Source organism: Vicia villosa, linkage group LG7 (assembly GCF_029867415.1).
Source record: "Vicia villosa cultivar HV-30 ecotype Madison, WI linkage group LG7, Vvil1.0, whole genome shotgun sequence".
Classification (NCBI taxonomy): Eukaryota; Viridiplantae; Streptophyta; class Magnoliopsida; order Fabales; family Fabaceae; genus Vicia; species Vicia villosa.
In genome coordinates, this window is record NC_081186.1 from 37,180,084 (window position 1) to 37,192,965 (window position 12,882).

At 33.0% G+C, this 12,882-nt stretch overlaps 1 protein-coding gene across 1 annotated transcript; it reads left to right on the forward strand.

Annotated features, from left to right (window-relative positions):
• Window positions 1-9,456: 9,456 nt before the first annotated feature.
• Window positions 9,457-10,815, forward strand: LOC131618876 (stemmadenine O-acetyltransferase-like). Its single transcript, XM_058890032.1, has one exon. The coding sequence runs from the start codon at window positions 9,457-9,459 to the stop codon at window positions 10,813-10,815; it is 1,359 nt and encodes a 452-aa protein (XP_058746015.1).
• The last annotated feature ends 2,067 nt before the right edge of the window (window positions 10,816-12,882 follow it).

Genomic DNA, 12,882 nt, shown 5'->3' on the forward strand with positions numbered 1-12,882 from the left:
CGCTGAATTATGCGTACTCTTTATATATTTCCTGAAAGGGAAATTGCATTGGATTAGAGTACCATATTATCTTAAGCAAAATTCATATTATTGTTATCATCAAAACTAAGATAATTGATAAGAACAAATCTTGTTCTAACAACTTTGTTGTTGATCTTGTTTGCTTGCCGTTAGGAGGATTGGATGTGATCTTAGGTATGAACTAGTTAGAGTATAACCATGTTCATATTAATTGTTATGATAAGTCGGTGAGGTTATCTAATAATGAAAGAAGAAGTTCAAGTGTTCGCATTGATGGCGTCGTTGTCTATTGAGAATCAAGCTATAATATATGAGTTGCAGATGGTGCGAGAATTTCCTGAAGTTTTCCCTGATGAAATTCCTGATGTACCGCCAGAGAGAGAAGTTGAATTTTCTATTGACCTTGTACCCGGTACCAGACCTGTGTCTATGGCACCGTACAGGATGTCCGCATCAGAATTGTCGAAATTGAAGAAGCAGCTGGAGGAGTTACTTGAGAAAAAGTTTGTAAGACCAAGTGTATCACCGTGGGGAGCCCCAGTGTTGCTAGTAAAGAAGAAGGATGGAAGTATGAGACTTTGTATTGATTACAGGCAGTTGAATAAGGTAACAATCAAGAACAAGTATTCGCTTCCAAGAATAGTTGACTTGATGGATCAATTGGTTGGTGCTCGTGTGTTTAGAAAGATTGATTTAAGGTCGGGTTACCATCATATTAAAGTGAAAGATGAGGATATGCAGAAGACGACTTTCAGAACACGTTATGGACATTACGAGTATTCGGTGATGCCCTTCGGTGTTACTAATGCGTCGGGCGTATTTATGGAGTACATGAACCGTATTTTTCATGATTATCTAGATAGGTTTGTGGTGGTGTTCATTGACGATATCTTGATTTACTCTAAATCAGAAACAAATCATGCAGAATGTAACGCCCAGAAATTCTACTATTCGCTTAATTTAGACGTTTGGAGTGTTTATGGAATTTTTCGCGTTTTGGGACAAGTTAGTCGGTATTAGTTTGGGATAGAGGATCGACAATTAATCAGGATTTTTAATATTTTTAGTATTAGAAATATTATTAAAGTGTCGTATATTATTTTGGGAATTTTCAGAGCAAATAAAAATTAGACCGTAAATTAGGAGTTAAGAGCTAGAAGGGGGTACGTGTTAAGTAATTGGGCTGAGTACATCTACGTGTGTTTTGGTTTGGACCAAGTTAGAAAAATTGTGGTAATTGGAAGTTCTTAACCTAGGTTCCCAAGTAACTCAGTAGCACAACATTGGAAGAAAGGAATAGTGGTAGAGAAGAGGAATTAGGAGAACTCGGTGCATACGACCAATTTCCATAGCAGAAGATTTTTGGGGAAATTTCAATTGGGACGATTTAGAGAAACCTTCGATCCAAAGGTAAGGGGTGGGGTTCTTACTCTATAAACGGGGACATGATAAATTATATGTGGGTTGGGAAATTTTATTGTCTCTGTTGTGTCGATTGGAATTGGTGATTGATGTATATGTTTGTGTGCATATGTATTGGGAATTTGTTGTAATAGTGCGTTATTTGTTCTATTCTGTAATTGTAAGTCTGCAATCGATGACGATGAATGGGTATATTCCGTATTATGAATTGAATTAGTGAAGTTGTGATTATGAAATTTCTGGAACTGGAAAAGTGTTGGTTGAATGAAACTGAATCTGCGAAGAAGAAAGTGGTGGGACGGGAGCCCCTTGAGCTAGGGTGGGCACCCCCAGTATAAATAAAAAGAAAAAAAGAAAGGAAGAAGGTGAGGGCGGGGGCCCTTCTACATGGGGTGGGCGCCCCTTTCTTAATGGTGTGTGAGTTCTGGGGACGGACAGCACAAGGGTGGGGGACGGGTGTCCCCATGCCATTATATATATATATATATATATATATATATATATATATATATATATATATATATATATATATATATATATATATATATTTGTTCATTCATTTGGTAACTAGTAACCACCCTTATAACTTATTAATACTAAGAGGTACCCTGTTAGATTATAATAGTAACTTAAAATTAATTAATTAGACACAGTACAAATGTAAATTAGAAGATGCATGAAGAATGATAGCAGGTATATGTGTAACAAAACAGTTGCATATAAATTAGGTAGCAGTAGCAGACCAATGATGTAGCAGTAACAGAACGAAAAATCATTTTTTTGACAGTAGCAGGATAGCTCATTTAGGTAGCAAAACCAACTTTGAGTATGCTTCTAACCGAACAAGAAAATTAATTAATAATAGACCGGAAATTAATTAACCGAATAGTATAATTTAGGCGAGTCCGGAATTGATTCGGTATCCGTAAATTGGCGATGTTTTGGCGATGTTGTGACGTAATGTATATGTATTGAAACATTGTGAATTTGGTGATGTCGCAGGAAATTAAAGTGACGACTAATTATCAATAATAATTGATATCTTTTGGCGATATGGGTGAATGCCTTATGCGACGTTTTTTTGTGATTGATTGTGGTTGTTGCATGTCATAGTGTCTCATGAATTGCATGTTGTAGCGACGGCCTGGATTGGCAAAATAGAGACGAAGGATTATGCCTGTTTTTTATGCCTCTATTATCTGGCAATTGGCGATGGGGGCTGAAGTCCTGGGTACCACATGCATGATGCATTTGTAGTGTCTCATTCATATGTTCGGTTGCGACATTGTGTGTAATTATATGATTTTGAATTTGACTCATTTGCTATTGAAATTGAGACTTGAGATATATATTATTACTTGGGGGCATTGAACATTTTAAAACACTATGATATTTGTTTATAATTACCAGGTAGATTTGGGGTGTTACATTGAACATTTGAAGCTGGTGTTGCAAGTTTTGAGAGAGAAGAAGTTGTATACGAAGCTGTCCAAGTGTGAATTCTGGTTGAAAGAAGTCAGTTTTCTTGGCCATGTTATTTTAGGTGACGAAATAGTTGTGGATCCATCTAAAGTAGATGCTATGTGGCGATGGGAAACTCTAAAGTCGGCTACCGAGATTAGAAGCTTTTTGGGATTATCCGGTTATTATAAAAGGTTTACAGAAGGTTTTCCTAAGTTGGAACTTCCGTTGACTAAGTTGACTTGTAAGGGTAAGGCTTTTGTGTGGGATCTCCAATTTGAAGAAAGTTTCACCGAATTGAAGAAGAGATTGACATCGACTCCGATCTTGATATTGCCGAATCCGGAAGAATATTTTGTGGTATATTGTGATGCTTCTAAGATGGGTTTAGGAGGTGTGCTTATCCATAATTATAAATTTGTTTCTTATGCGTCAAGGTAGTTTAGAGTTCATGAGAAGAACTATCCTACGCATGATATAGAGCTTGTTGAAGTTGTGTTTGTGCTGAAGATTTGGAGGCATTTTCTTTATGGTTTTAGATTTGAAGTATTTGGAAACCATAAGAGTTTAAAGTATTTGTTTGATCAGAAGGAGCTGAATATGAGACACCGAAGGTGGTTAGAATTGTTGAAAGATTATGATTTCGGTTTGAATTATCATCCAGGAAAGGCTAATGTTATGGTTGATGCTTTAAGCCGAAAGACTTTGCATATGTCGGCAATGATGGTTAAGGAATTAGAATTGATTGAGCAGTTCAGAGATATGAGTTTGGTCTGTGAGGTGACACCAAAGAGTGTTATGTTGGGTATGCTGAAGATTAATAATGATTTTCTGGATAGTATCAAAGAGGCTCAGAAGTCAGATGTGAAGTTGGTGGATTCGATGGTTGGAATCGATCAGCTTGAGAATAGTGTTTTCAAGTTGGATGTGCAAGGTGTGTTGAGATTCCGTAATCGAATTTGCATTCCTGATGATGCAGAGATGAAGAGAGCGATTCTTGAGGAAGGTCACAGAACTCAACCAGGAGCTACTAAAATGTACCAAGATTTGAAGAATTTGTTTTGGTGGCCTGAAATGAAACGTGATGTAGCACAGTTTGTGTATGCATGTTTGACTTGTCACAAATTGAAAGTTGAACATCAGAAGCCTGCGGGATTGATGCAACCATTAGAAGTTTCAGAATGGAAATGGGATAGCATTTCTATGGACTTTATGATGGGGTTACCTAATACCATGAGGGGACATTATTCGATTTAGGTGATCGTTGATAGGCTTACAAAGTCGGCTCATTTTATGCCTATTAATATTACTTATCCAATTTTGAAGTTGGCGGAGATTTATACCAATGTGATTGTTAAGCTGCATGGTGTTCCTTTGTGTATTGTTTCGGATAAAGAGCCGAGGTTTACTTCCGATTTTTGGAAAGGTTTGCAGGGAGCATTGGGTTCTAAGTTGAGGTTGAGTTCAGCGTATCATCCTCAAACAGATGGTCAGATGGAGAGGACTATTTAGTCATTGGAGTATTTGTTGAGAGCTTGTGTTCTTGAGCAGGGAGGTTGGTGGGATACTTATCTTCCATTGATAAAGTTCACTTATAAGAATAGTTACCATTCTAGTATTGGAATGGTGCCTTTCGAAGCATTGTATGGTCAGAGATGTAGGACACCTTTGTGTTTGCATGAATTTGGAGAAAGTGTAGCGTTGGGACAGGAAATTGTTCGGGAGACTACTGAGAAAGTGAAGTTGATTCCAGAGAAGATGAAAACTTCTCAAAGTAGACTGAAAAGTTACCACGATAAGCGGAGGAAGGATTTGGAATTTCAAAGGCTGGTGATCATGTGTTTTTGAGAGTCACGCCGGTGACCGGTGTGGGGCGAGCATTGAAGTCTAAGAAGCTCACTCCTTGTTTTATTGGTCCGTATCATATTTTGGACAAGGTTGGAAATGTGGCGTATAGAGTGGCGTTACCACCGAATCTTTCGAATTTACATGACGTGTTTCATGTGTCGCAAATCCAGAAGTATATTTATGATCCATCTCATGTGATTCATATGGATGATGTGCAAGTACGGGATAATCTCACGATGAAGACAATGCTGGTACGGATTGAGGATCATAAAACGAAGACGCTTAGAGGCAAGGAGATTGCTTTGGTGAATGTTGTCTGGTCGGGAGCTACCGGTGAGAGCATGATGTGGGAGTTGGAAAGCAAGATGCGGGAGTCTTACCCCGAGTTATTTGAATAAGGTAAATTTTCGAGGACGAAAATATTCTAAGTGGGGGAGAGTTGGAACACCCGTTTTATTTTAATTATTTATTTTATGGTGTGTTTTGTGAATTGTTTGATAATTATGGGATTATTTGGTATTATGTTATTTTATTAGGTAATTAGAAGTAATAACATGATGAGATTATTAGTATTGGGCCTAACTTAGAGTTAGTAGTAGCATTTAAGAGGTGTTAATTTAAGCCCTTTAGCAATAATAAGAAGTTAGTAAGAATATCAAAATAAGAGAAATTTGAGAAAAGAAAGTTAGAAGTGACATTTGGTGTAAGAAGAAGAGAAGAGGAGAGAAAGCTAGGGCAAACTCCATTGGAGGCTTAGAGTTGTCTTCAACCCAAACCAGGTAAGGATGGGATTCTATCATTATAAGGGTTTGTATGATGATAGGTTATAGTGGGGATTTGATTCTAGGCTTTAATATCCATGTTTGTGTGAGAATTGCAATTTTGATGTTGTTGATGAATTCTGAAATTGATGAATGGTTGGGTAAAGTTGTGTGTATGATTTGTGTACAATCTCTATTCTTCAATTTCATAGATTTGAAAATGTTAGGATTTATGCTAGATTCATGATATTTGTGCTTTCAAACATGTTTTTAGTATAGAATGTTGATAATAGATGTTAAATACTGGTTGTAGATGTTATTTCTCATTGTATGAAAGTGGTTTAGAGTGGTAGAATCACCATTTCACGTTAGGAAGCCAATGTTATTATCTATGTGATAGGATAGGATTGGTTTGAACTTATTGAATTAATTATGATGTTTTTGCTTGAATAACATGTAATTAATGTATATGTGAGTTATGAATCGATGAATTATGAATAACAATTGTTGATATGTGATGAGATAGAAGAGTTGTGAAAATTACTATAATAGTAATGACGTTATTGTTACCACATACTATTGGTATCTGAGTTGGAGGTTATGCCTCGTTGATATTGGTTGATGTTGTTGCATGTTGTGAATGTTGTGTGTGTGAATGTTGCATCATTGAGTCGCATAGCATAGCATGTTTATGATGACTTGAAAATGGCAAACACGATGGCCTATATTGGCGATTTTTCTAAGATGGAGCTAATGCTTAACACGATGGCCTGTATTGGAAATTTTCTGAGATGGAGCTAATACTCATTATGATAGCCTGTATTGGCGATTTTTGAGATGGGAGTTCTGCTCCAAATGGTACCACATGCATATGCATAGTATTGAGTCACATATTAAGTTGCATTTTGAATCATTGTGATGATGAAGTGGTTGTCATGATGTGTTAATGACATAGTTGTGAATTTGAATTCGTTGTTATGATTGATTGATAACATTGTTGTTGTGATGAAAGTTGCATTACGTTGACAAGTGGTGAATTGCGTATGGTCTTATTTTCGCTATAATTATTATCATACGTTCCTTTATATTGTTTGATATCTCACCTCTTCTGTTTGAATGTTACCCTCTGTTGGTAACGTGCAGGTAACGATGAGGAGTAGTTGTTACCGTTATTAGCTCGAGTTAGTGTCTTTTGCTCTGATACGTAGCACTCGGGTAGGGATTTGACGCTTGTTTGTTTTGTTATGTTTAAGTTGAAATCTTGAATTGTTTCTGGAGAGTTTATTTCTATTGTTTCAAGTTAGACAAAGATGCTATCATTTGAAGTTTATGAGTTGGGAATTCCGCTGCGTTGTCTTATTAAAGTTGATTTGGTTTGAAGACTAATTGTTCGTTATGAGTTCTCCCTATTATATGTGTTATGTATCTTTTATAATGAACTTTTATATGGTTGTTTTAAAGTTGAAATGTAATACCTCATGTTGTTTGGAACTTTTGCACTCTCATTTTTATTATAAACGTTTGGTAGATTTGGGGTGTTACAGGGAGCTCATGGAAGGCAAAATTACGAGCAACTTCCCTGATGTCAATCCTAAAAGGAGCAGTCTTCCTTTCTTCATTCATACCTATCTCGACTTTTTTCGCTTCCATAGATCTTCTAACTCATCATCATCCTCGCTTGGACTCCCCATATTATCAAAACTCTCATTAATATCTATAAAATATACTAAGGGATGTCTTGCCTCTAAAGGATGCACTCCAATACTTTTGGGTTTATCACTTGTATAAGGGATGAGGCATCGCTTATATCATCATCATTGAGAAAATCTATGAAAATAATTTTTGGATTTCCTATATTAGTCATATCTAAAAATAAACACAAGGAACGAAAAGAACAAAAATGAGAAAGTGGCACATTGAGTATGTGCATAGTTCAAAGGAATGAGAAGCAGAACCGCAAAAGACCCAAAAAAATGTTTTACAAACAAGGATGAAAATCAAAGGAAGCACAGAGATCATCAAAGTATGAAGATTGCATGGAAGGTTTAGAGAATATGGACTTAGAGGCAATTGTTTTGTACTGGCCAAACGACCAAATACGAAGGCCTAATTCAAAGTTATGTCTGCTCAAATTATCAAACAAGTGTACCCTCACTAACAATCTATGCACCAAATCTAAGCACCACACTCATCTCAATCTTTGGAATTCATTCAACGGTCACTCGTATAAAACATTACATTTACCGTGGGAAGTTCTACCTCTCGCTCATATATAAATGTGGCTTCGTGTCTCACCAAATATGACTCACTATTGCGCATTAGCAAGCTCCTTTTTTCAAACTTTAATGAATTAGGAGTTGGAGTTTTAAACTTGCAGAACACTCATTTTCTGTCCACCAGAGACTTACATCACCATATTAGAGACCTTTTACGGTGGACTTCACCAACTTACCACTAATATCTTGTTCTACATCAGAATAAATAGTTTTTTCGACTTCATTTATTTTGTGAAAATATTTTATATTTTAAAATTTATATTAATTTTAAATATGAACAAAAAAAAGAAAATTTTAAATAAACAATATAATTGCTTGTACTGTACGAAACAATAGAAATGTCAAAATACATATATCCTTTATATCTTAAAATGAATCACTCTTAGAGAGTAATGAAATTTCACTTAAATTTATGAAATAAAATCAACTATTTATATTCAAGTGATTCAAATTCTAAATTGTATATTTTCATACTTCAATTTAAATCTTGCAAGATAAAAATATATACCGATTTCAAAAACATCTCTTTTAAAATTCCAATTCATGACCTACTTTAAAAAAAAAACATGAATTATTTTGGCGGCAGTTAGTAATTTATTGATCACGGTTTGCCCCAGTCTACACTAAGGGTGTGTATGTTATAATAGAAGTTGAGAAGAGAGAGATAATGAAGAGAGAAGTAGAAGAGAAAGGTTGGGTTTCTCCTGCTTGGAATGCAGAGAAGTTGAGAAGAGAGATATAATTTGCATGGGACCCACACCTTTTTTCAATCTTCTCTAACCAGCGAAGAAAGGAACAGCACTGCTGATGTTTTTGTTTAATTTCGTTTTTATCCCTTTTCAATGTTGCAGCCATAAATTTTTTATAATCACTATCATTTTTAGACAAAATTAAAGACTACATTATTTAAATTCCTTAAAATTAAATTCATATAGTTAATTAAATAATTAAATATATTAATTATATTATTTTTTTATAATAATTATAATATAATTTATTAACTGAAATTAAATAAAAATTAAATAATTTGTGTAAGTATTTTTATTTAGGGGTATATTTGTATTTTCCTATATAATTAACACTTCTTTCTTCTCTATTTCTCTTCTTTTTATACTATACCAAACAATACATCAAATCTACTCTATTTCTCATCTATTTCCCTCTTTTCACACCCTTTCTTATCTATTTCTCTCTTCTCATACTCTTTTCACAACCAAACACACCCTAAACTTTGACGTTGCTCTTAGCTAGTGTATTATATTTTCTCTAATATGACTCAATTAAAAAAATTGTTAACAAATAATATTATAGAAACAACTTTAAAATAATTAGATATAAAATATATTCAGAAAATAATTAATAAAAAATCAACTGGATTTAATTTTATGGTGAAATGGTTTCGAATGTGAGAAATAAAAATTGAATGCAAAAAGAAACATATGGTACATTTGTTTGTTTTAGATAAGAAAAACATATGGTGCATTGATATGCACAGTTTGATGAATTAGAGTTATCATCTATAACATCAAATAAAATTAAATGAATGATAATTAATAACTTGTAGTTTTTTTTTCTAAATTTGTAGCGTTCACCAAAATAAAATAATATATACATACAAAGATGAACACAATTCTTGTAAGTTTTATAGCTTCTACATTGTATTAACAATGGAAATCAATGTTACATCAAGACAAATCATTAAACCATCATCTCCCACATCCAACGAACACAAAACCTACAAACTATGTTTGTTTGATGTGTTTCAACTAAACACATATTTTCCATTAATCCTATTTTATCGCAAAACAAGTGACATGCAAGAATTCTCAAATGTCTCAACAAAACTAAAGGACTCACTATCTAAGACACTAACAATTTTCTACCCTCTTTGTGGTAGAAGAAATGATATCTTCTCTATCGATTGCAACGACGAAGGCGCGATATACATGGAAACTTCAACAAACATGGAAATGGAAGAGTTTCTAAGTCCTCCAAAATTGGAATTAATAAACAAATTACTTCCTTGTGAACCAAACAAAACACATCCTTACAATGAAATCTTGCCACAAATATTAGTCCAAGTAAACATTTTCAAGTGTGGTGGAATAGCTATTGGTTTATGCAATCTCCATACAATACTAGATGCATATTCTTGTAGTCTATTCTTAAAAACATGGTCTTCTATTTGCAATGGGTCAATTGATGAAATTTGTGAGCCGAATTTCTCAACTTCTTCTTTGATTTTCCCTCCAAGGAACACCAAGGGTGTTAGGGAAGGCGTGTTGAATATTAATAAAGGATTAGAGATAGAACTGAAGTGCTCTACAAGAAGATTTTTATTCGATAACAAATCAATCAATGAATTGAAAGAAATATCATTGAAAAATGATTCGGCCAAAACAAAATTACATACAAGTTACAAAGTAGTGTCTTCATTTATATGTAAACACATGATTGTAGCATGCATGAAGGAAACTTGTGATGAAAGCAAAAAGCTAGTGGTGGTTTTACATGTTGTAGACATGAGGAGAAGGATGGGAGAGAGTTTGTTACAAAACTCAATTGGAAATTTACTATGGCCAGCTATGGTTGTTTGTGAGAATGTTAAAAAGGACACTAAAATTAGTGATATGGTTAAAGTTTTGGGAGATGAAATTGGAAAGGTTAATGAAGAATTGTATTTGAAATTGAAAAATGATCCTAGTTTTTTATGGAGTGATGAGTGTGGTGAGTTAATGCTTGAAGGTATGGAAAATAAAAATCCAATTTCATTTGTGTTTACAAGTTGGGGAAATATGGGATTTAAAGAAATTGATTTTGGTTGGGGAAAGCCTTTGTGGATTGCTCAAAGAGGTGGTACAAAAGAAACTATTCCAAATACAGTTGTGTTGATGGAAACATGTGAGGGAATTGAGGCATGGGTAGCAATGGCTGATAAACATTTAGATTATTTGGAAAATGATGTAGAGTTTAACCAATTTGCTATGCTTAATCCTAATATTAATTTCAACCATGAAGATATTTAATGTAAGAAATAGAATAATAGTAAGAATCAATATCATTCCAACTCCATTGGCCCTATCTAGAAAAAAATTAGGGCCATAGTGCATAACTTATATTTTAGACTTAATTTTAATTATGAGTTTATTTTATTTTATTTTTAGGATGTTTTTTATTTGCTAAAAAAAGGAGGGATTGATAGGACAACTTTTTTTATATTATTTATTGTAGAAAATAATCATGGAATTTAACATAAAGAACGTGATCAAAACATGAATTTTTGTCTCTCATTAAAATATTAGATTACTTTTATTTTAAACACCAAAAAATTATCTAGTATATCGACCATCAAATACAATATAGTATAAAAAATTGTCTTATATGTCTTGTATTATTCTATTTAATACTTACCACTTTAGGAATCAAACGCACCCTTAAGTTTGTTTCTCCAAAATTCTTGTGCAAAAAAGTATTTTAAAAAAAAAAATTTACCATAACATAATTATTGGAATAATTGAGTTAAATCGAGATTTATGCATTGTGATCAACTAAGTTTGCCCAAAATTGGTAAAAATAATAACTCGATAGATTTATCGTATGAGTATGGAAAGAAAGTTTAAATTTCAAGATCTTTTGATTGTTTGTTTTGCAACAAAAAAAATAACAGTAAAATAATATTATTAATGAGGCTCGTCTTAAAAATGTTTTCGCTTAAAACATAAGAGAAAGTTGAATGAATTGGTGATAAAGTTGAATGAAACTGGAGAGAGAAACTTGACCACTATTTGAAACATGATTCTCCCTACCAAATTCAGCATCAATTACCATTAGACAACACTTTCATATTTTCATCTCTAACAATATCAACCCCTCCCAAATAAATCAACACAACCAAATCCTACACCATTGGCTAATCAAATCCACCATTGTCAAAGGAAATGACATGCAAGTACTGAGATTGTATATTCAATGTATTTTTTTCTTTCATAATCTTAAATGAGAAAAATCCTCCATTTTGAAGTTTATATTTTCATGTTTCTGTCTTGTTCATCTCCTTTGTAAAGGGATAGTGTTCCATTTTTATTTATGCTAACACTATTCAAAAGCCCTGCTTTTTTACTTTTTAAGTTGTAACCCTAACTATCTTCTTTATCCATAATCAAACAATCACATATTTTTGAGAAAGAATGATTTTTCTCTGTCGTTCATTTTTTTTCAAGTTTCCAAATTATTTTTGTTTAGATTCTTCTAATATATAATTTTGATTTAACCCAAATTGATTTAAATGATTTTGATTTCTATATTTAGATGATATAACCCTTTGATTTATATATTTCAGATCTTCTTGAAAGCATTCTTGATTTAATGGAAAATTTCAAAATATATATGAAATAAAATTATAGGAGAAAAGAAAAAGAGATAAGAGTGTGTTTTTTTTATGAAGAATAAATTTAAAATATTTTTTATTTGTGGGATAAGAGTAAAGAAAACAAAATATTTTATAATATTTTTCTTTTTGTAATTTTTTCCTGAAAAAGAACTTAAGAAAGGTGTTGATGATTGAAGGAATTTGATTTCTAATACTTTTGTTTTCTAGGAAGAAATTTAATGTTGATTGAGAAATATTTTTAATTCATTTTTAATATTCATTATAAGAATAAAATTAATAACAAAATCAATTAAAATAATAATGACATGGAAAATATTTGTTCAACTAACAAATTTCAATTATACGTCCCATCATTAATAAGAGATACACCTAATCCAAACTGGTGGGGACTAATAAAATTCAAAGACTTGTTTAATAGAGGTATCATTAATTGCAACCATTAAATGATCGTGATTATTTTGATGATGACAATAGAGTATGTCAAATGACATTATGTGGTGTCTTCACCTGTCTAGAAGAATATATGAACACGATGTTATATCAAGATGGTCTTCATGAGATCAAGATTCAATTAATGATGACAGCACCTAAGGTCTAACATCGTTCGATAAAGTCCTTGATGATATCGGGTCCAGCAACCTCTGATGATGATATCTATCAAAGAAGTTATATCAAGCCTCATCAGTTAGAAGATTCACATCCG

Coding starts and splice junctions, on each gene's coding strand:
- LOC131618876 (XM_058890032.1), top strand. CDS start 9,457: ATGGAAATCAATGTTACATCAAGACAAATCATTAAACCATCATCTCCC.